The sequence below is a fragment of the Balaenoptera ricei genome, chromosome 3 (assembly GCF_028023285.1).
Source record: "Balaenoptera ricei isolate mBalRic1 chromosome 3, mBalRic1.hap2, whole genome shotgun sequence".
Lineage (NCBI taxonomy): Eukaryota > Metazoa > Chordata > Mammalia > Artiodactyla > Balaenopteridae > Balaenoptera > Balaenoptera ricei.
This window is the reverse complement of record NC_082641.1, coordinates 140,741,730-140,766,874: the sequence shown is the minus strand read 5'-3', so window position 1 is coordinate 140,766,874 and position 25,145 is coordinate 140,741,730. Positions and strand designations below refer to the sequence as shown.

The window sequence follows — 25,145 nt, the reverse complement described above, 5'->3', positions numbered from 1 at the left end:
CTCAATCTGTATATATATTGTACATGACTGCTAGTAGGTATGAAATGCATTTTCAGAACTGAAAACTCATGCAACATAATCATGTGTTTGCATAAGGAATGTTACAATTCTTTGTACTGCAATTCAATAACAGGAAAAGATTTAAGCAGTGCCATCTAGACCTTTTCTCATTTCTTCAAAAGCAGTGCTAAGTGAAAAAATAATAATAATAAAAAAAATGGTTTAGGAACCGGAAGACTTTACATTCTAGCATTAGGAACACAAAAAAATCTGTCAGCTTACAAAAGCACAATGCATAGAGAAAGTTCAGTGGAATGCATAATGGGGAAATGAGTCACGTTTATTTTAATCAAGACCCGCATTAAATTGGCAACTAAGACAATTTCCATTTTCTATAGGTAACTGTTGTCCAATTTTATGATTAAAGTCATACTCAATAACAAAAACAGCCAACAAACAGGTCTACAACATATCTACATGTATATATGTGTATATATAGATCCATGTAAACATACATACATATATATGCATTCATATGTTGGAAAACAAAAGGAATAAGCTAATATGTTTTATTTCCTTCATTAAATCAGTATATGAATATTTTTCATTTGGCAACTGACAAATCAACATATTGAAACAAGTAATACAGGGTACTGAGCATTTCTCTATCAGCGAATCAATGCCTACAGTTCTTATGAACCACTGCACAGTTTGACACTACAATAGTACTGTACCTCAGAACATGGAAATTAACTAGTTCTCACATTGCTTGTCTACTTATTCTCTTTTTCAAGGAAACAAATAACATTGTCCATTGGTGATTTAAAAAGAAAAATGTCTTAAGAAAACACAAAATGATAAAAAAAAAAAAAAATTCCTCCTAGGAGGAGGAAAAAAAATAACTAAACCCCACCATGTTGGTTAGGGCAGATACTCTCAACTGTAGCAATCATGCCATTTTGCTGAGTATACAGAGTCCATGTAATGTGAGCAACCATAACTTTCACTGAACGTGTGTAAATATTAAAACAGATTTCTTAAATATTTTTAACTTCTAATTTGTATTTTATGGTAAGGTAACACGCTAATTCTGTTTATGGCTTAAGTTGATGTGTTATTATGTAAATAATTAAACATGCTGTAAATGAATAGTCGATAGATACAAATAATTGTTTAGGTTTTTTTCCCTTAATTTTTATTTATTTTTTACTAAGTACAGTTGCTGCAGCCCCAGCAGAGAAATTTAAACATCCTTTTGCATAAATGGTTTGGGATCCCAGACAGAAGGGTTTCAATTTGCTATCACACAGACACACAGACACACACACACACACACACACACACACACAACACACATACTCTTTTACTTGCCAGCTCAGTCATTCCCACTCTTGCCCTTTCTATGGGAAATACTATAGTGTTTATGTAGTCGATGAAACAACCAAGAGATAGCCTTAGAAATGGCAACTGGGAAAAGCAGAAATGATCATTGATTACTTGATAGAATTTTTTATATGTAAGAGTTTAAGAAATCAAAGATCATAACTTAAATCTCAATTTTCAAAGAGTAAAGGTTTATATTGATGGCACTTGAGGAAATAAAAATGCTTACTATTCATACCTGCTCCAGAAATGTGTTACACATAATACATAGAGAAGACCTTTTTTTTAATAATAGCATTTTGTCCTTAGGTAGTATTGTTCCTTTTAACCAAAGACTCCAGAATTATTAAAAAATAAATAAGGAAAGGAAAAAGAAAAAATGAGGGAAAATGGGAAAAAAAGACACTGCTTCACACCAAAGGTTTAAAAAATATTTTCCACATACACTAGGAACATTGTAAAAAGTAGTAAGGAGCCAACAGAATGCTAATTAAGATACCACACTAAACAAGTCATTTAAGAAAAAAAAAACACTTAAATATCTATTAGTTATTTGCAAATTGAAGTAAAACATTTCTGTAAATCCATAGATGAATGCAAAACGCTGACATCGGGTTTTAATTTGCTTTGAGAATTTGTTTTGTGAAAAAGGTAAATGTGATCCAAAATGAAGAACAAATCTTTGTGTTTTTTTAACTTTAAAACCAAATGTCTCTTTCCTGTCACATGTCATTATTCTGATGCCCATATGTGTGTCCTGGCACCATCTGAAGCAAGTTGACAGTTTCATCAGCTTGTATCTTTCTCTTTTTAGTTCAATAATTTGAGTTCAGTGGTCATTTTAAACATATTAATTCAAAGTTGAAAATAATTTAAATTCCATAACATTTTAAAGTTTTTATTTGCATGGGTGTTTAAATAGTTCTGTTATGAATATTGTCCCTGCACAGTTCTGAATTGTCCTTTTATAAAAAGTGATATTCTAGTTTCTTCACAATGTAGTGATTATCAGCCTTACTAATTACCTTGTAGCCTTTCTTAATATGCACATAATGCACATTTTCCAATGGCTAGAAAATGCAAAACACAAGTGGATATCATTGCATCTATTTTCATGTCTTTCTAAAAAACAGGACTACTACAATCTCTGGGATACATGAGATAGTAACAAATGAGGGTTATAAATGCCTAACACATAAGAATTATTTTCTTGGATTTAAACATTACAGCCACTTTCAGCATGTAAATATATAATAATGTTGGCTAGTGTGTAATTCTTGAACTAAGAAGTATAAATAAAACTTAAAACGATGTGTGTATAAGTGGTTTCATTGAGTTCAGAATTTTTTTGATCTATGACTATGAGTTAGATTGTAGAATTATAGCTTTTCTAAAAAGCAATAAAAATTTGAGAACTTGGGATGGGCTCTAGGGCAGACTTGAGTTTGAGCTCTGATTTGTCACATATTAGGTGTATGATTGCGCAGCTATCTAATCCATCCGCCTCTCATTTTTCTTATCTGAAGAAAAAAATATAATTGTACCTCCTTCATAGAGCTGTTGTATAGTTGAAATGAAATAACCCGTAAGAAGTCCTTAGCATAGTACAAACACGTTAAGTGGTGTGTAAACAGTAGATGACAGTAGATAATAGCAACAACAGTAGTGTTGCTATTATTAATTATAATCGTTACTAGAATATTCAGCATGTTTTATCATGAATTCTATCATGATACCTAAAACGTCATAGTAATTATTAAATGTTCTCTTAGGTTATATACTTATGGGTAATTAATTAAGAACTTGGCTTCAATCATGAAAATATATGACAAACGTGATTCATTTAACATTCTACATATGTCCTCTGAAGACGTTACACTAAGTACTTTGTGAATTGAATACTTACTTAATCCTTACCATATTCCTAAGAGTAGCAGAAATTCAAGATCAGAAAGAATAAGTACCTTGCCCGTGAGAGTAGAAGAACTTGGATTCCTACCCAGCCTGGACTCACCCGCAATTCCTTGCAAATTCCACCTCATCATTAAAAGTGGGTGCCCAGGCATGTTCAGTTCTCATTCATTTTGGTCATTTCCCAAGAAACATTTGCTGAGAGCCTGCCATCTGCCAGACCTTGTAATGCTAGTGGAAAATTAGCGCTTAGGCTCACAAGGCCCCTACCCTCTTGGATTATATGGAAGCTCTCAAATGCATGGGAACTCTCCTGAGGCCAGCTAATTAGTTGGGGACAAGCCTAGTGTCTTTCACTCTTATTGACTTTCAAATGTCCAAATAGCACCTCATAGACTCTGTCCACCTGAGCAAGGCAGCCTGTCAGGGCAAAATTGTCCAATAAAGTCATGATTAAAAGGAGCTATAGCTACCAAGGGATGACACTACCGAAAAAAACTCACCTATAGTGAAGACGCAGTTCCTGCCAGCTTACATTGCAAATTGCAAATCGTATCATCTAGAAATGTACAATTCTTCCATTTGCATTTGCTATCCTTCATGCTAACTTTCAACATTTCTGTCCAGCAGAGAGAACACATGTACGCTCAAATCCAAAAACACATTCATATAACTGGTGGTGCGTGCGTGCGTGTGTGTGCGTGTGTGTTCATGAGCCTGTGTGGGCGGGGTATGCTGAGAGGGCCAATAGGAAATGCTACTGTAGGTGGGGTCATGGTCTATTACTTACCTTGAGAGGAGAACATTCCCAGATATTTCCCCCCGAAAAAGCTAATCAATTGGTAATGAGAAAATTCCCCCACTCATATTCTAACTACTATAATTTCCTAAAGTGAAATTACCCTTGCTCTCTTCTGAAACTTGTTCTAATTATGAAATATCATATGACATTTCCCATACAGAGTATTTTTGTAAACTGTTAGATCCACCTCCCAGAATAATACCAGCTTAGTGAGAAAAATTCTCAGGGATGGCAGGACACACAATCAGTCCACAGTCCTTGATTTCCTAAAGCAGACAGCAACAAAATAAACACATTCTTGTCTCTTCAAATCTCTGTATCAGAGCATTAGCCAAATGTGCACATTACCTACTACAGCATCACCCCACCACATGGCCTAGAACCAAGGAATGATCATGGGATGACAAGTTCCAGACAAGCCCCAAACGATTAGGCTTCTTATCAATGTCTTGATTTGTGCATGTTCTGATCTTTCCTTTTGTTTCCGGTAGCCAACTAGGTCATTAGTATTTATATATATATATATGTATCTTTTCATTTCAGAGATTTGTATTGGATAGAAGGGAGACACTGCTGGAAGATACTCAGAGATGATGCTTAGCACCCCACAGGTACTGAGGAACATGAGTGTCTTTCAGGGTAAGGAGAGAGGGAGGGATGCTTTCTCTGAGACTGGGAAGGAGAAAAGCAGCAGGTCCCAGGCGAGTGGAGACCTGCATACCATTCGGCGGTAGTGACCTGGGGAAATGGCAGACCTCGGAGCAGATGGCCCAATGAAGCTTAGGAAGCCAGCCCGTGGCACTGGCCCAGGTGTGCCGCTAGAGTGGCAGTCTTTGACCCATGAAAGAATCAAACAGGCTGGAACATGGAGTAGAAAAGAAATGTGGTTTTTTTTTTCCTCTACAGCTTCATTTAAGATGTTAGATTCATCACTGCACTCCCATCTGCTGGGACCTAGTGGGTCCTTGGTCACTCCACCCTGGAAAGTGCTGAGACTCAACAGCATGAATTTGATATTGGATCAGTAATACAGTATTTCTAGTAATAGATGTCCAAAGGGGGCTGGGGAATAATTGGTTCCAGGTCTGAAAGTCAAAAGTCTAATGAGATACAAAATTTAGTTAAAGGATTGATATATCTTATGTCTTGGAAGTTCAAACGTGTACACAGGGCTTAATGAAATTGTAGACAAATAACATAGGCCTGGTGTAATACAATAGGTAGTGGTGGGGACTGTGGGTAACTGGGGAGAAACAAGCTCTATCTAAAGAGGCGGTCACTACTGAGCACCATCCAGTTGTCGTCTTGAGGAATTGCAAGCCCAGTGATGCCAGATTAATCTGAGAATGCAAGAAGCCCCCACGGCACTGAATCTTTTACTTCATGGGCAGGTACAGTAAGGCCGGAGAGACACAGAAACTTTCATCTTTCTTGTGCCAAAAATCCATGCTGAGGTTTTAGAGTCATAATCCTCACACCGAGATTGAGGAAGGAGCATATGACAAGCTCCATGAGAGTGTGTGTAGAGTGAACAAGCTTCTATGCCATTATAGTGGTGGAATGATCAGTTTTCTTCCCTTTCCTGGAAGCCGACACCTTATAAATGTAAGAAAGTAAAATACTTCCGTGTACTCTCAAAGCAAAAAATAGAGAAACTTTTTTAGTAGAAATAGGTACAGAAAATTGCCAGCAGAAGTTTTCACAAGGTAAACAGTCTGGTTGGCTTTTAGATCACTCACTCGGAGGGCTTTTGTCTCCTACCGGTAGAGCAGAAGCCCCTTACTCTCCCCCAACACCTCCTGGGCCCACTCAGCAGGCAAATGGCCCTGACTGAGTATAAGACAGAGCCACCAGAGCAGGGATTTGGGAGAGGAGCAAAGAGTCCTGAAGGGGCAAGGAACTGCTGGGAGAGCAATGAAGGGAGAAAAGGGAGGCGAGGGTGGAGGCTCTGGGGCACTTCGTCACTGATGGGGTGGAGGGGGGTCATGGGCCCTAAGATTCTCCTAGACTATGTCAACTCCGGGGATGAAGCATGGGCACAAACTCAGTGGGCAAGGGAAGCTACCCACGTATTTCCACCTCCCCAAAGACCCTGTGTAGACTGGAATTTAGTGAATGAACCTGAAAGTGAAGAACTAATAAAAGGTCCCGCTCTCCACCGCTCTCCTCTCCGCGACGCTCCCCCCGCGGTGAGGCGTTGGTGATCCCTCAGCACCCCGAGCCCTGCTGACCCGTCCTCCTTCGGCCAGAAACCCTCCTCCTGGTACCGCGTGGGAGGCGCGGGGCCTCTGAGTGGAGCGGCGAGTCCGCCGCCCCGGTCTCTTTCCCTGGCGGCGCCGGCTTCTTCCGTAGGACAATATGTTCAAGAGAATGGCCGAATCTGGGCCTGACTCCGGCGGGAGAGTGAAGGGGGTAACTATCGTTAAACCAATCGTTTATGGTAATGTTGCTCGACATTTTGGAAAGAAAAGAGAAGAGGATGGGCACACCCATCAGTGGACAGTATATGTAAAACCATATAGAAATGAGGATATGTCAACATGTGAAGAAAATCCAATTTAAATTACATGAAAGCTATGGCAGTCCTTTAAGAGTTGTTACTAAGCCTCCATATGAAATTACTGAAACAGGTTGGGGTAAATTCGAAATAGTCATCAAAATATTTTTCATTGATCCTAATGAAAGACCTGTAACCCTGTATCATTAATTAAAGCTATTTCAATTAGATACCAATGCAATACTGGGAAAAAAGACAGTGGTTTCAGAGCTCTATGACGAAGTGATATTTCAAGACACAACAGCGATGATACAACAATTATTAACAACATCTCGTCAGCTTACCTTAGGATCCTATAAGCATGAAACAGAATTTGCAGAACTTGAAGTGAAAACCAGAGAAAAATTAGAAGCTGCGAAAAAAAAAAAAAAAACCAAGCTTTGAAATTGCAGAGCTTAAGGAGATTAAAAGCAAGTCGTGAAACTATAAATTGTTTAAAAAATGAAATCAGGAAACTCGAAGAAGATGATCAGACAAAAGAAATATAAACGGTTCTGAAGAGAACTCGATAGTAAGTGAAACTAAAATATGGTGGAGTTTAACGGAGAGATCGGCTACAAATGCTGCGATGTTTCTTAGAGGAACTGCACATACAGTTGTCAGCCATAGATTTCTCAGCAATGGGGTCAAAGTGTTTGTACTTTACAAGCAATCTTTAATGAGAAATATATGTGTATAGTGCTGTATAGGCATTTTATCAACCCATTTCAGGGTAGTTCTGTGATATTAAGCACAATTTTAAAACATTTTGATTGCATTGTATGTATAGCTTATCCTTTTGACGGACATCAAAATTTCATTATAAAGTATAACTTGTACAAATTTTGTACTTCCCTAGAAGTTAGAATTCATGGTAAAATTAATGTGTATGTTTAATTTCTTAAGTTCTTACCTGCCCCCATCCCAACTCTTTTGTATCTGATGTGCCCAGTGCCCAGTAAGCACAATAAGTGTAGTTTACAGATGATTTAAAAAAAAAAAAAAAAAAAAGAACTAATAAAAAAAAGTATCCAGAAATTTCTGAGATGAAGCAGCAATGGCTGGAGAGGGGAACTGCAAATGCAAAGAAGAAATTTCATCCTAATCACAATAATAAAATGTATTATTGGGGGCTTCCCTGGTGGCGCAGTGGTTGAGAATCTGCCTGCCAATGCAGGGGACACGGGTTCGAGCCCTGGTCTGGGAGGATCCCACATGCCACGGAGCAACTAGGCCCATGAGCCACAATTACTGAGCCTGCGCGTCTGGAGCCTGTGCTCTGCAACAAGAGAGGCCGCGACAGTGAGAGGCCCGCGCACCGCGATGAGGAGTGGCCCCCGCTTGCCACAACTGGAGAAAGCCCTCGCACAGAAACGAAGACCCAACACAGCCATAAATAAATAAATAAATAAATAAATAAATAAATAAAATACCTAGCATATATATTTTTTAAAAAAAAGTATTATTGGTTGATAAACAAAACAGTTTGAAAATCACTAATTCATAGTGATGAGCAGAAGAACCTGCTCCCACCTTGGTGTCCTGGGAAAGGAGAGAAGGAGGAAGAAAGGGAAGAGGACAAGACGAAATAAAGGGAGGAAGGAAAGAAGAACCTGAGAAATATTTCCAGCACCTGACACTCTCCCCTCCCAGACTGTGATATGAATTCAGTTCTCTAAACAACTCTGTGAGGTGTGAACTGTTGCCGTATCTATGTTGCAGAGGACACAAAATGGCAATGATTGGTATTGCATCCCAGAGCTGGCCAACTCCAAATCCCACGCCCTTAACCCCTTTACTTAGCTGCTACCCGATACATTCCACAGCCTCAGTTTAGCTTTTGGAGATACAGCATCTTTGACAGTGAAATTAGAAACAAGTCCAAAATCTTTAGGGGATTAAAAAGAAGAGAGAAGTGTTTACTCCTAAGTTTCCATTTTATGTTTATAGGTTTACATTTTTAAAATGTTATTTTTAAAAGCTGAGAATTGTCAAATTCTAGATATTTTTGATGTTCCCCTTAATTTATCTGGGTGAGAGCAGAGAGCTGTTGAAAGAAATCAAGTAACTTAAACACATCTTTCAAAGGATTTTGAAAATCTACTTTCTCTCTTTCTCTTTAAATATCATTATCTTTTCTCTGTCTTCATTTTTTTAAATTATGAATTACAAAAGCAATACTTTTCAGTGTGGAAGATTATGTTGTTGTTGTTATTTATGTCTCAGCAGTAAAGGTTGGACTTTCTTTATAGCTAAGACAACACAGAGAGAGAAAGCCCGCCTCTCTTGTCAACTGGTCAACTGGACATGAGTAAACCTGGCCAGTAGAAGTTTCCCAGGAGATCAAGAGAGTTTCTGAATGTGCAGGCTAATAAATGCTCCTGAAATTGTGTGAGATTCATGGCAGGGAAATATCAGGGTTCTTGGAACATCAGTACAGGAGTGGCCCAGGGTAGAGTTCACGTTTCTCATTCTCTGAGTGGACCAAGCCTGACAAAAAAATGGAAGGATTCTTTTTACACCTAGTTTTCTCCCCACGCTTCAAAACACCCTTGGATGGATCATAGATCCACTTGAGGTTGGCACGTTTCAGAAGTGGCTTGCCAGCTCTTTATTTATTCATTCTCATTTCTCATTCGACTTGCCAGGAAGTCATTTGAGCATTTAAAGAATCTCTCTTGATAAAACAGAACTATGGATGCATACAAAGTACAAGAAGATTAATAAATAAAAACTTCTAAATGTTTAAGAATCTTTATCTAAAATTAAATTACAGGCGGGATCGTGCCAGTTTGAAGGGAGTTTTTCCTGGTCCAGCTTTGGCAGATAGTAAGGACGCTGGATCCTGGCTCTGGCTCTCATGCCAGGAGCAGTCTTGGAGCACTCAGGACAGCCTCTCTGAGATCCCTGGTGTGGAGTAGGCAGGGAAAAACAAATGCTCAGGGAGCTTCCCAAGCCTACATGGCATATGCAGAGCCTGGGAGTCCTCCTGCTTCCAATCTCCCCCTCTCAGCTATGTTAGTTAGGGTTTTACAGACAGACAGAGCCGATAGGATGTGTGTATACATAGAGAGAAATTTATTTTAAGGAATTTTCTCATGCAGTTATGGAGGCTGGCACATCTAAAATTTGAAAGGTAGACTAGCAGGCTGGAGACTCAGGGAAGGGCTAAAGTTGCTATTCAAATGCAAAGGCCCTCAGTCTGGAAGCTGGGAAAGACCTGATGTTGTAGTTCAAGTCCAAAGGGCATCTGCTGGCAGAATTTCTTCTTGCTCAAGGAAGTCAATCTTTTTTTCTATTCAGGCCTTCCACTGATTGGATGAGACCCATCCGCAATATGGAGGGCAATCTGCTTTACTCAGAGTCACCGGTTTCAATGTTAACCTCATCCAAAAAACACCCTCACAGAAACATCCAGAATAACGCTTGACTATCTGAGCATCATAGCCCAGTGGAGTTGACACATGAAATTAACCATTGCAATAGCCTATGTTGTTTTTATGTTTTTTGGGGTTTTTTTTTTTGTTTTTGTTTTTTAGTAAGGAAGAAGATATTTAATAATAAAGAGCAAATAATTACATGCTATAAAAATGAAAATAAAAGCATAGGCACTCACTTTACCAGGTATCAAAACATAAAGTCTAATTGTCACTTCCCTTCTTATAAACCTTCAAACTTTCTACTTTAACCTAAGGAAAACCTTTAAATTTATCATGGTACTCAAAGTCCTTTGTGATCTGTTTATTGCTCATTTCTAGATCTTGCTTTTTCATCCTGTCCTTGAGTCCCAAGCTCCCACCAGGCTGAATTACTTTCAACTCCACAGAGACAGTATTCATTCCCTTGCCTTTCTAGGCCTTTGCTCTTACTGTTTCTTCTTCCTGAAACATTTTTTCTCATCCCTAAAACTCCGTCTTTCATGAATTCCTATTCACATTTTCCAGGTAAAAACTTAAACATCACTTTATCTGGGGAGATTTCTTGGCTCCAAAGACTGATGATGAATTCCCAGCACACAGCATCCTGCTTAACTATTTGTTAAATAACTGAATAAAATCCATGTGTTCTGCAGAACCAAAAGTAACCCCAAGTATGGGTAAGCATAGTATTAGGTGACAGCACAAGCTATTTAATAGTGGACACTGGCTCATGAAACCAGCCTTCTTAGCGCTCTCTGGGTTTTGCTTCTGCTTCACTGATTGCCCTTCCTCAGAGCCCTTTGCTGGTTTCTCATCTGCTCCCCAACCACTTCATGCTGGAGTGCCTCAAACTGATATCTTCATTCCATACTCCTCCCCTAAACTCCAGGGGCGTTTCTTGTTGTCTAGTTTCTTGACATTATATTTTGAATGTCTAATGGACATCTCAAATGTTCAAGACTGATCTTTCTTCCAAAGTTGGTGACAACTTCAGTTAGTCTGGCCAAGACACCTGTAGTCATTTTTTATTCCTCTTTTCTGCTCACCTTACTTCTAATTCATCTGAAAATCATGCTGGCTATAACTTCAAAATATATCCAGAATCTGACTAATTCTCATCCTCTTCCCTGTTACCAGCCTTGTCTGAGTCACCACAATCTTTTATCTGGATGATTTCAACAAGGCTTCTAGCTGGTCTTCCTGTAGCTACCCCTTGCTGCCCTACAGACTGTTTTCAACACAACAGCCAGACTGATCTTTTTAAAAGGCAAGACAGATCATAGAATTGTTCTGCTCGAAAGGCTATGATGCCTCTGTATTTCAATCAGAGTAAAAGCCAACTTTCTTAAAATGGCCTGAAAGTCTATACGTAGCCCAAATCCCCGCATGCGCCTAGCTGATGCTGGATCTTATTACTCTCCCCTGGTTCTCTGAGCTCCAGCCACACTGACCTTCCTGCTCTACTTCAGATGAACTAGACATGCTTCTGACCAGGGCTTACACTCTGTTCCTTCTGCCTGGAACCATCCTCCCAAGAATCTGCTTGAGTAATTCCCTCTTCCCCTTCCGGTCTTTCAATAAGTCCTAGCCTTACTACCCAATTTGGTACTGCCCTCTACTCCCTAACCACACCCACCTAGATACACTTGACCCCATACCTGCTCTGCTTTTTATTTCTCCATCCATCATGTCATATAGTTGACTTATTTATTATGCTCTTCATTTGGCATCTGTCTCTCCTGCTTAAGGGTATACATTCTAGCCTTTTTTTTTTATTGATGTATCCCAATGTAGAAAAATATACATAGTAGGTATTTGATAAATGTTTATTGGATGAACAAAGGAACAACTTTAACAATCAAATACCAATATTGGGGAACTTATTAAAAGAATATTTACCTTGACCACAGCCAAAGATTCTAGATTAGTAAGTTTGGGGGTGGGACCAAGTGAACTGTATTTTTCATAAGCAGCCTAGGTCTTGTCATGAGTTTTTGAACACTGCTGAAAACCACAGGGTCTTGATTTGGCTTGCCGGTGGCAGTTCCTCTTAAAACTTTCTGAGTTTGCACATTAGGGTGTGGCTAAAGATTTTACTTTATCAATAAGTGATCAGTTGATCCAAAGAGTATCCTACGTGGAGAAAAAAAAAAGATTCTTGACCCATTCTCCTCTTGAATATTAATAATAATAAATATGCTTGGGTATGTGCAGAGCTTAATGGGGAAAATAAGTGTGCATTGGCTAGAATAGAGATATTCCTAATCTCTTTCTGCAAATGGAAATTCTTCCATTATGAGGTCTTTTATCCTGATACTTATTGACACCGTGCCTCACCTTTCCACATATCATATTTATTTCTAACTCATGATTTTCTCTTCTCCCGACCCTGACACCTATTAGAAGAAAAGGGCTAACAATGAAAATGAGACTGTGATGTTTGATCCAGGTTATAAATACAAAAGCCCAACACTTTAAAAAATGGATACAGCGCTTAACTTGCTATATGATCTCAGGAACTACATTTCAACTCTCTCAAGCTCGGTTTCATCATCTATGAATGAAGGAATAATCTGGTATAATCATTTGATGTGTATGGGGAGGCACTCTGTAAAGTGCAAAGTACAGCATGCACTAAGACACTTTTAATATTATTAATAATAGTCCTCCATTTTCTGGATCCACAACAATAATGGACATCTGATATATTTTTCTGTCCATATTTTCCTCGGGACAGTGGCTTACCAAAAACAGGGAGGATTAGACATGAGTAGTTCTCTCTAGGTGTAGGCAATAAGGTGATACATTGTCTGAAAAGAATTTTAAAACAATAATAAAATTGACTGAAATATGGTCTGTTTTTTATTATCACCTTAAGCCCACAGGCTAAACAAAAGTCAGAGATAAAATGCTACCCCTGACTGGGTCAGACTCCTTCCATTGCCCCCACCTCCACCTTAGGTTCCTCCCTCTTCCACACATAATCCTTGCGATCTCCTAGGACTCACACCCCTGCAGACTCCAGAGTGAACACATGACCCAGACCTGACCAATTATTCTGTTGTATCCCTCCTGGCCACAGTGATCTGTTGGAAGATAAATGTGACCAAGTCAGTCCAGTCAATGCCATGCAACCGTGGGACGTCTCTGTGGGGTGGGTAAGATACCTCTTTATTTCAGCAAGATTTGAGGATGGGTCAGGACATGAGTGTGGCAGCTTCTGGCAGCCATCCTGCCAGCACAAGAAGAGTCTGCCTGGGAATTGAGCCAACACAAATGAAAGCGGAGACAAGAAATGGGAAGACTGAGATCATGGCTAGATGGTGTCCTTACATCACGCAGAGACACCTGTGCCTGCACTTTCTAGAATCACAGTCCCGTACTAGTTTGATTTGGGTTTTGACCACTTACATCCTGAAAATCACCAAGATCAAAGACTTTGTTAAAGGAGATTGATTTACACTGGAAGACACGTGAGTGGAAGGTTAGGTCATGTCGGAAGTAAAGCGTGAGGTGTCACCCAGTCAATGAAAGGACCTCAGTTTTACCACCTACAAAGTGAGAAATGGAAAAGTAGAAGAGATGATTGCTGGATAATTCAAATTCTCCTAATTCCAAACGTTTCTTCGCATAGCTCAGACATACCCTGGTACATGATGGAAATTTTGGAAACTGGTCCACATATGAAAATAGAAGGATTTTGAATCACCTGCCAAAACATAAATTAACCATATAAAACTAAGACACTGGATTGATGACATGGAATACCTAAGGTAATTAACATGCCTTTGGCTTCCACAGCAGCTGATGTCAAAAGCACATGAGGTTTCTGTATTTACAGTTGTTCTGTTAATGCATTATAATTACAGGTGTAATCAAACATAAAAGTTTGATTTTTTTGCCTAAATGACACCTTTAATCACTTCTGAATAAGACACGACTCCAATTAGAGATATCTTCAGAAAATCACACCTAATGGCATCATTTATTAGAATTCTAAATAGGAGCTCTTTATTTCAATGCCATCTCCGTTTAATCTGTTTTCCTAGAGAAGGGCATGGTTTCCTGCACATTAAGGCCGCGGGTAAAATTCTATGACTGGAATTGAGCATAACAGATCCTCCACCAGAGAAATCACTAAACAAATTTTTTTCTCAATTAAAATAAATTCAACAAACTGCTCTGAGTACCCACCAAATGCCAAATAGTATTTTAAAATGTGTCCGTGAGCAAGTCTTCAAACCTGTCCACAATAGATTTAGGATGTAATGGAGGTTGCAAATGCATGAGTTAGGCCTTGAAGTAGCATATGACTAGCAGAGAAAGGAGAGCATACTTCATGCACAAGGAATGGCCTGAGTGACCATGAAGTCTGGGAGGTGGAAGAAGAGAGATTACATTTGGAAATGAAATCATGTCAAGATGAGGTCATACTGGGTAACGGATAGGCCCTAATCCAATGAATGCTGTCTTTATGAGAAGACATTTGGACACAGCGACACAGAGGAAGATGGTCATGTTAAGACAGAGATAGAAGCTGAAGTTATAATATTGCAAGGTAAGGAATGCCAGGGATTGCTGGTGACCACTAGAAGACAGGAAGAAAGGAAGGATCCTCTCCTAAAGCCTTCAGATAGAGCATGGCCCGGCTGTCCACCATGAGAAGGGGATGCTCTTGAAGTCACTGAACCCAAAAAAAGAAAGGCAAAAGGAGTAGGTCTGTTATCAACACCCTTTCCCAGCAGAGTGACCTCAGCAGACGAGCAAAGACTCATGAGCAACGAACAAACGGTTGGCACTGAGATTTAGAAGTTGTTTGCAATCTCGCATTATTTCATTAAAAAAAGAAAAAAAAAACATTAACCTAGTATTTCCTCTTGCTTTTTAGCTACTTTTGCCACCCCAGCTTCTTTTTCTCTGACATTCCTAGAAGATGCAGCTTTATTTGATAGCCAACTTTTTCTCTTTACCTGGTGATTCAACATCCTATTGTAGACACTTAACGGTTCATAATCTAGGATGAAAAGAATTTTTCCTGAAGCTGTAGGTCAACATGTCTCATGAGACAATTTCTTGTAAATTTCATTTTGTTTTTTTTTCATGGAAAGGCATTTCTCCCAAAGACTAAGAACTCTGGCAGGAATAACCATAGCAACAATGGAAAAGCACTGGTTCTCTGTGCACCCTCGGTGCCTAGCATTATGCCCTGCACAAAGCAGGAACTCAGCTAGTATTCAATAGAGAAACATGTGAATGAGAGAACAAGCATGTTTTTGCTTTTATTTTAAGGTGAAAAATACATGAAAATATCCAAAGTGTCCATTTAAAAAAAATTAAAAATAGAAACAGCTTAGAAAGGGTGTCTGCTCAAATGGAATGGGGAGAGCTCTATGAAACTGCTGCAGCTTCAGTGCCAAAGGGAGGCAAGGGATATGACATTTTCCATAGAAATAAATGTCACAGTTAAAAAGCCAGGGCTTAACATCACAGGCCTAGAACTGAAGTCCAGCTCTAGCCCCTGTTATGTGAATTTGGGGGCAAATTTCCTAATCACGCCCTGCTTTCTTTGCCTTTTCTATAAACAGGGAGTGATAAATAACATTATCAATCTCAAAACTTTCTTTGTGAGGATTACATGTTTAATTACTATAAAATATTCAGCACGCAAAGGAGGCACTAAGTAAATGCTAGCTACTATTAGCACTGTTGTTATTTATTGCTACATCCCAGCCCAGATCACATTCCTTTTCTCTTTTATTCTCCTCATTAGCACACCCTTTGTGACACTTAATGCATTCTTTTCACAGCCTGGTTTCTTAATCATTCTTCTTAGAGCTCTTTATAATCTCTCTCTGTTAGGGCCCTTCAAGGTACAAGTAGCAGAAACCCAACTCAAATTATCTCAAGTCAAAAAGAGGGAGATGCAAGACGGAAGAGATATGGGAACATAGGCATATGTATAACTGATTCACTTTGTTATAAAGCAGAAACTAACACACCATTGTAAAGCAATTATACTCCAATGAAGCTGTTAAAAAAAAAAAGAGAGAATCCATCTGCTTATATGGATAATAAGGAGAGAATCTTTTGGCCTCTTTAACCTCTCTGGTGTACAGCCTGATTTTAGCTCACCTTTTTATTCGAGAGAGAGAGAGGTGCTAAAATAGTGGCTCAAATTGTGAAACAGTAAAGAGCTATCTTTATCGATGAGCAAGATTGCTGGGCAGCAATACTGTCTACGGCTACTGCATATACGGTGAGACCTGTATTCTTATAAGAGTTGTAGGTTGGATTCAGCATGTTAATGAAGCATGTGGAAACAGCGGAAAGGATAAATGAAGACCAGAAGAAAGAGATAAAGCCGTGCGAAAGATGTCGTAAATGATAAAATACTGAGATAGTTTGGTTTGGAGAGGTAACATGTTGGCTCAACTTCATAGCTCAACTTCGTAGAAGTAACATGTTGGCTCAAATTCACAGCTAACTTTGTACAGGATGTAATTTATTGGCAAGAGGATGTTAACCAATTATTTGCTAACTCAACAGAGACCAAAATAAATGCCAATGAATTTAAGTGAAAGCAAAAAAGAGCTCAATTAGCAAAGAGTATCCTAATATTGCCTTTTAAAAAATCTGAGTTTATTGCAAAAAGTGAATGTGGAATGTCTGACACAGGTAAACATTAAATATTAAGTAATACCATCATTGTTCTCAACACCAGTATTATTTGCCAGTAACCTGCTAGGAACCATAAATTGAAAGGTGAACAGCCTCAGACCTTTCCCGTGTCCCTGAGAAACCTATGGTCTAGAGGGAGATCATTACTAGTTATATTTCTATCAAAGATCTTGCTCTATTGAATCTCAGAATTTCATATTTTGCAGCTGTGTAATATAGCAACTAATGTGACAGAATTTGTCACATCAATGTCCGTGACTGGGGAAACCCCTCCTCCCTTGTGGTAAGGTCAAGGGCTTGGGGTCCAACTTTATGGTCACTCAGGACTGATTTCCAGTGCTGGGTCACAGCTGCTTTCCATGAAGCCTTTCCATAAAGCTTTCCATGGCGACAAATTCCTTACCAAGTGACACCTTAGCCTTTGGAAGATCTTGGACAAGTTAATGCTTACTCTCTCATGTGTAATTCTCTAAAGCAAATTGCTAAGTCAAATTACATGGACTTTTTTGAGAATTTTACACATATCATCACATTGTGTTTCTTTTTTTTTTTTAATTTTTGTTTCCAATCCCTTTCATTTTGTTATTCTTTTCTCTTAATGTTTTTTTTAACCTAGAGACTGTCATACAGAGTGAAGTAAGCCCGAAAGAGAAAAACAAATATCGTAAATTAACGCATATATGTGGAATTTAGAAAAATGGTACAGATGAACCTATTTGCAAAGCAGAAATAGAAACACAGATGTAGAGGACAAACGTATGGACACCAAGGGGGTGGGTGGGATGGACTGGGAGATTGGGATTGATGGTTGTACACATTGTGTTTCTTATCAGAGCTAAATGAGAGTACCTGTTTGCCCAATTCTCTCCACATTGTTATAATTTTTGCTCAACTTAAAATGTTTTCAAGTTTGTTAGTCATGAAAAAACAACCATTTCCTTTTGTGTTCCTTTGGTGGTTAGTGAGATCAAATATTTTCATATGTCTATTGGCCATTTTTACTTCTTTTGTGAGCTGATTGGAAATGACAAGTTTGAAAATAGACACATTTCTGGGCTACCAGGTTAAACAGAGTTGAATTCAGTGAAATGACAAGCAGCTTACAATGGAACCAAGACTCACAAATAATCTTTCCTAAAGGATATAAGACAATTTGTATTATTTCTAATTACCTCTGGATCAGTTTTTTTTACTTTTCTTATCTTCCTAGTATATGATCAGAATGCAGCTTGCCTATCTTTGTTAGGGAATATCCTTTATTGTTCTTTTACCAGTGATTATTATGTACATATTATAGGTATATAAATTTAGGACCCTGAAATTCCCATCCAGGGTTTCTGAATAATGGAAGAAGCTGGGGAAATAGACTCAGGTTACTGAAAATTCTTTCAGAAGAAATTCATATATGCCTCAGAACTCTATTGATCCTTGAGGGAAATAAGTTGCAAGGTTCACAAAAGTCTCAATGTAGAATGAATGTTATATTCAGAACCCCTGTGTCAGTTGTACAGCCTCTAGAAGCTATATCTCTGAAATCCCTCAAGAAAACCTCTGAATTTGTATAGTTTAATTTTTAACTTTTCCAAATGCTCTTACAGAATGTTTATCAATACACAAAACTAAGACCAAGAGAGGATTAGAACCCAGGACTCCTGGCACTTAATCCAGTCTGCTATCATTACAGTGTGTCCTTTCCAATATAATCTAACAATTATAGGTTATAATCACCAAACTTTGATCTAGCAATAGGGCAAGAGGGATGGGACCACATCTAACAAGAATCAAGTTAGTTTTTGAGTTACTACACCAAGGTTTTCCAAATTGTTTGCCTGTTGGTGAATCACTTGTATCTAAATCACCCGGGCTGAATTGGGAGATTGGGATTGACATATACACACCGTTATGTATAAAAGAGATAACTAATGAGAACCTAATGTTTAGCACAGGGAACCCTACTGAATGATCTGTGGTGACCTAAATGGGAAGGAAATCTAAAAAAGAGTGAATATATATATATGTATAGCTGATTCACTTTGCTGTACAGCAGAAACTAACATAACATTGTAAAGCAACTAGACTCCAATAAAAATTAAAAAAAAAAAAAATCACCTGGGCTGGTCCCATTCCAGATCTACCAAAGCATGGACTCTGTGATTGAAACTTAAAGCAGCTCCATTTGTTAACAAGCTCCCAGAGCTTCTGTTGCACATTGTTCCCTCTGATAATTCATACTTGCCTCTCTTCCTTTTAGGAGAAGGCATTAGAATAGACTCAAATTTGATTTCAGCTTCTCATAGATTTTTGTTGTGGTATTTAGGCATTGATCATTTAAACTCACTTATTAATATGAGGACAGCTAGAAAGAAAGGAAACAATGTGAGAGACTCGGGATGCAGAAACAAATTAACTCTTAATGATCCAGAAGGTTTGGATGAATGGTGTTCCCCAGTGTCACCAAAAACAGAGCATTCCTTATTTAAGAGGGCCTTCACTTAGCTGTTTTGATAAGGGCTAGTCAACTGAAAGACATCTTTGAACAAATGATAAAGAACGTGGTGTTTCATGCATAAACAATATGGTATCCCGAAAGACGGTTGGGCTTGGAGCCAGACAGGTCTGGCTATGAATCCCAGCTCCTCTCCTTATTAGCTCCATGGCCTTGCTTGAACAATTTAAATGTTCTTACCTTCAGTTTCATTATCTATAAATTGAGGCTGATACTTACTCTTCTTTATGAATTTGTAAATATTTTTAAAGTTCCTAGAGTTTAGTAGATACTCAGTAAGCCCCAAGATAAGAAATGATGATTAATCAAAAATGTAGACTATGACCAATGCCAAAGAATGTGTCAGAACATGGAGTTGCTGGGTCTTATAACCGGTAGCTTTTATTTAATATAGGACTATCTGAATAGTCTGTTTATGGTTTTAATGACCTGAAGGATTTAAAAACAAGAAGAGACCTCAATTCTTCTCCCTCATCTCAGATAATATAAGAAACAGAAGAAGCAAACTTTTAGCCTCCAGTTGTTTTAATTTTTTGTGTTACTAAAACTTGCTTTCACTGGGAAAGATAAATCGGTTAATCCAATAAAAAGGAATCCACTATTTCTAATGAGTGGGCCCTAGGAGGAGATAAACCAATAAGAAGCTCCCACCTCTGCTGTAACAAGCACAGGAGAGAGCAGAGAAATACCTTGCTTTACAAGACAGGAGTAGAAGAAAATATTCTAAGAAGATTGAGCTCTGGTTCTGGATGGAGACCCTGCAGTGCACATCCTATTCTTACGTAGCTGTGAAACCCAACTCAACTCCTTGGCTTTCTGCTTTTGAGGAAGCATCTAAATGGGCCCATCAGGAGCCCTATTCCATGTTCCCAGGTGGGACTACCAAGCAAGTTACCCACACTCCCCACTTCCAGAGTGAGCTTTGTGAAGCAATCAGCCAATTCTCCTAAACTCAGTGATTTGTACTGGGGTAGGCATGTCACCCTCAGGCCATGTGGAGTTCTTTTGGAAAGACTGATATGCAATTTGAAGAGAGATTTTATTTTATTTTATTTTTCTCAATCAGAGGAAAGAGAAAGAGAGTGGGGGAGAGAAAAAGATAGAGATTTCTGATGAGACTGCTTACAGAAACCCAAGACTTTTCAGTTACATGAGTCAATAAATTCCTCTCTTGTGATTGAGCTGATTTGACTTGATCTATTAAGAGTCTAATTTCATTGGTCTGAGAGTTTGGGTGAGAAAAAACTGGAAACAACTGTGTCCTCTCACACCCCTTGATTCTGCCAGCTAACTCAGTGGTCTTCAGCAATGGTTTTCTGTTTTTAAGCATTTTAAGTAAATGTTCCAAGATGTTGTTATTGCTGCTGCTATTGTTGTCATTCTTGTGTTAATATGAAACAATGAATGTCATAACTCTGCTTTTTATTTCACTAGTTTTGACCTGGCCCTAGAAGATACATACCTACAGGTGTATATATTCTCCTGATTCTATAGCACGGGTGAGCTTTAGAGCATTCAGTCAGCTGGAAAGGCCATAAACAAGACTGGCTTTCTGAGAAAGAGCCTGCCAGGAATGCTGCTACCAGCATATTGTGTGAGCAGCTGGGCTCAGCAGCAGTGAGAATCTACCCAAAAAAATAAATAAATAAAAAAATAAAATGGACACATAGGTTTATAAGCAATATTTTGGGATCAAGGGGTCCAGAGGGCATAGCTTGTACCTGTATTCACTGCCTTTAGGATGGGATCCTCAAGAGAGAAGCCTCAACCCATTCATCCAATGGAAGGGGGTCAGGGATTTACTGTAAAGCCCGTCTACAACCTGAGTGGAACTTATCTTATTCTAAACTCAAAAGATGATTCACTCTGTAGTTGGACCTCCTCCACTAAACAGTCTATGCAACCTTTTTGGCTACCTGGCCAAGAGGCGGGCTTCCAGATTGCTTCTTTCCTCCTGCCTCCACCTCCTTTATTCTTGAACCTGTTCCAATCAGAAGTGACCTCCTAGGTCACTGGGATCTAGCCAATAGTCCTCAGAAGGATTTGGAGTGCAAGACAGGATGACAACAGAGAGAGCAACTTTTGAAATTAGATAGACCTGGGTTTCAATCTCGATTTTCATTCTTCGCTCTCTCTTTTCCTTTCTTCATCATTTAAGAAATATATATCATATGCCAGACACTGTATCAGATACTAGAGATGCAGGGATGAACTAAAAAAAAGTCTCTGCTTTCTTGAAATACAGAGGGACATTTAATGGTAAATACCTTAAATAGCTTCTTGTTGGGGCCAAGTCATTTCCTCTGCTTGGCCTCAGTTTCCTCATATGTAATATGGATAGGAAAATGCCTACCTTGCATGGCTGTTTTGATTACTATAGCTTTGTAATATAGGTTGAAATCAGAAAGTGTGTTGCCTTCAGTTTTGTTCTTCTTTCTCAAGATTGCTTGGGCTATTAGGGGTGTTTTCTAGTTCCACACAAATTTTAAAATTGTTCTATCTATTTTTGTGAAAAATGACATTAGGATTACATTAAAACTGTAGATCACAAAATATCACTTTGTATATTTTACAATATTAATTCTTCTAATCAATAAGCACAGAATATTTTTCATTTATTTGTTTCCTCTTCAATTTATTTCATCAATGTCTTATAGTTTTCAGTGTACAGATATCTCACCTCCTTGGTTAAATTCATCCCTAAATGTTTTGTTCTTTTTGATGTTTTTGTAAATAGGATTGTTTTCTTAATTTCTCTTTCTGATAGTTCATAGTTGTGTGTATAGAAATGCAACTGATTTTTGTATACTGATTTTTTATCCTGCAAGTGTATTGAAATTATTTATTAGTTCTAATGTTTTTTTGTGGAGTCTTTAGTTTTCTATACATAATATTACATCATCTGCAAATAGAGACAATTTTACCTCTTCCTTTCCTATTCAGATACCTTTTATTCTTTCTCCTGACTAATTGCTTTAGCTACAGTTTCCTGTTTTATGTTAATAAAAGTGGTAAGGCTGAGCATCCTTGGCTCAGTGGAAAAGCTGTCAGCCATTTCACCACTGAGTGTGGCGTTAACTATGGGCTTGTCACATATGGCTTTTATTATGTTGAGGTATGTTTCCTCTATGCCCAGTTTGTTGAGAGTCTTTATCATGAAAGAATGTTGAATTTTGTCAATTTTTTTGCATCTGTCGAGATGATCATATGATTTTTATTCTTTATTTTATTAATGTGGTTTGTTACAGTAATTGATTTGAAGTTGTTGAACCATCCTTCTATCCCTGGAATGTATCCCACTAGATCATGGTGTATGATCCTTTTAATGTGTCATTGAATTCAGTTTGCTAATATTTTGTTGAGGGTTTTTGCATATATGTTCATGCAAAAATATGTTCTGGGATATTGGTACAATTTCTTTTCTTGTAGTGTCCTTGTCTGGCTTTGGGATAAGAGTAATACTGATATCATAAAATGAGCTTGGAAGTGTTCCCTCCTCTTCTGTTTTTTGGAAAAGTTTGAGAAGTATTAGTACTAGTTATTCTTTAAATATTTGGTAGAATTCAACAGGGAAGCCATCTGGTCTGGGAGTAATCAAATCCTTTGAGGATTTGATTACTGATTTAATTTCCTTCCTAGTAATTGGTCTGTTCAGAGGTTCTATTTCTTCATGATTCAGTCTTGCTGGATTGTATGTTTCTAGGAATTTATCCATTATTTCTAGGTTATCCAATTTGTTGGTTTATAATCGTTCATAGTAGTCTCTTATGAGCGTTTGCATTATCAGTTGTAATGTCTCATCTTTCATTTCTAATTTTATGTTTGAGTCCTCTCTCTTTTTTTCTGGTAAGTCTAGCTAGCAGTTTGTCTATTTTGTTTCTTTTCAAACAACCAGCTCTTAGTTTCATTGATCTTTTCTATTATCTTTTTAGTCTCTATTTCATTTGTTCCCATTCTGATCATTGTTATTTTCTTCCTTCTGCTAACTTTGGGCTTAGTTTGTTCTTGTATTTTTAGTTCCTTGAGTTTAAAGTTAGGTTGTTTACGTTTGACAATTTCAAAGGTGTTGTTTGATTGCTATAACTGGTGGAGGAAGAGAGGAAGGTGTTACTAGCAACAAGTTGGTAGAGGCCAGGGATGGTGCCTAAATGTCCTACAATGCACAGGACACCCCCACCCAGCCACCCACCCCACACACACACTTCCCCCCGCACATGCAACAATGAATGATTGGGACCAATACATCATGTCAAGGTTGAGAACACGTGCTGTAAAATGCTATGCAAATGCAAATTAATATTATTTCAGGTAGGCCTGGATGTTTGTAGGCAAACATGGTGGGGGCGAAGTGGACAAAAAGGGGAGAACTGGCAAAGTCTAAGAAGCAACACTGCCCTCAAAGATCTTGAAGTGTCATTGAGGAAAGAAGACTCACACAGGAAAATAATTTATAGAACAAAATAAAGACATCTTATACCTCAATGTAAACTTCTTGAAAGGAAGTCAGATGATAATTCTTCCAGATCTGCTGTTGGCTTGTCATATGGCCATGGACAAGCCACTTACTCTCCCTTGGCTGCTTAACTTAGCATTAAAAATGGACAAGATAGTTCTGAAGGCAGATCCAACACTAGCATTTCATTTTCAATTATAATCATTAGTATAATAAGCATAGACTTTTGAATCTTGTATCACAGACAAGTTCTTCCTCATATTACATAGGAGGATTTGGATAGGTCTTTTGAGCCTCAGTTTTATTACCTGTAACTGGGGGAAATAATAAATACCTTGTAGTAAAGAGTCTGGCATATAGAAGCTATAATATTATGGTCCATGGGGAATATTTCCATCTTTTTCATGTGTGTGCATTTGGGTGAACGCATGCCTCCATAGTACTAATCAGGAACAAAACAAAGGGTCATGTCCTTTTTAGAGTAAGTGTATGCAGTCTCCCAATAAGCCTCTTAGTGTGCACCAAAGACTATTCTGACCATGCATCATGGGTAAGTCATTGCCCTTCTGAAAACTTGGCCACCCCATCTGAGAGGTGGAAAAATTATTGCCCTAAAAGAACAATAGGAAGTTATATGTGTATTTTTAATATTTCCATTTAAATCTATTTTCTTTATTTCCTAGTACCATGCCCATCCTTCAAGATATTCTCGCCTTCTCCATCTGTATGTCCAAAAGGTAACAACAAATCTTGTCTTCAGAAGTCAGCTATAGGACCCTCCGTATTTGTACCCATTCCAGGAAATAGGTGAAAAGAAAATTAAATTTTAAAATCTAGTATTAAAAAAAGAGCTGATTCAGAGATTAAAAATAGAGATGGAGAAAACAGTCTCTGCCTCAGTTGAGATGGGTAGAGCAGTTTGGGGAAGAATTGTGTGGAAAGAAAAGGGAGTATTGGGGACAGCTATGGTTTTTATGACATACTGAAATTTTAAAAATTCAGTGGAGAACAAGGAGCTCCAAGAAGTATTACTCTGGACAGTGAATGGAAGGTTTTCTCAAAAACTTTTCAGTTTTTAGCAGAACGTAATAAAGCCTTAATTAGAAATTTTAAATCTCAGTGTAAAGGAATTTAGGAGGAATCAAAGAAAAAACTGAGTTTCTCATCCAAATGGATGCAGGACAAAGTAGACATAACATATGTAAGATAGAAGAGTTCCAGGCAGTCAGGACTATGAAGAAGTAAGTATTTGAGGAATTTTTGAAATTATAGCAAAGGGTCTATATCCTCACAGGCCAGAAATTGGGGGTTGAATCAAGTTTATTTAGATTTTTAGGAAGGAGACCCACCTGAATAAAAGCCCTAAGTGAGTCATTGCCATTTAACAAATCACTTAACAACTCTGGTTCTCAGTTTTCTTACCTCTTAAACGATGAGATTGCAACCTGAAATACCTA

At 38.2% G+C, this 25,145-nt stretch overlaps 1 protein-coding gene and 1 pseudogene across 1 annotated transcript in view; both read left to right on the top strand.

The window, feature by feature from the left end:
* GABRB2 (gamma-aminobutyric acid type A receptor subunit beta2) overlaps positions 1–24,381 on the top strand; it is a 330,358-nt gene extending 305,977 nt beyond the window's left edge. Inside the window, exons 10-11 of the mRNA XM_059917635.1 lie at positions 4,640–4,707; positions 24,372–24,381. Of these exons, the coding sequence (XP_059773618.1) occupies positions 4,640–4,690 (51 nt within the window). The 3' untranslated portion in view covers positions 4,691–4,707; positions 24,372–24,381. The remainder of the gene's footprint in view (positions 1–4,639; positions 4,708–24,371) is intronic.
* Positions 6,419–7,141, top strand: LOC132363899 (YEATS domain-containing protein 4-like; annotated as a pseudogene).
* Positions 24,382–25,145: the final 764 nt, after the last annotated feature.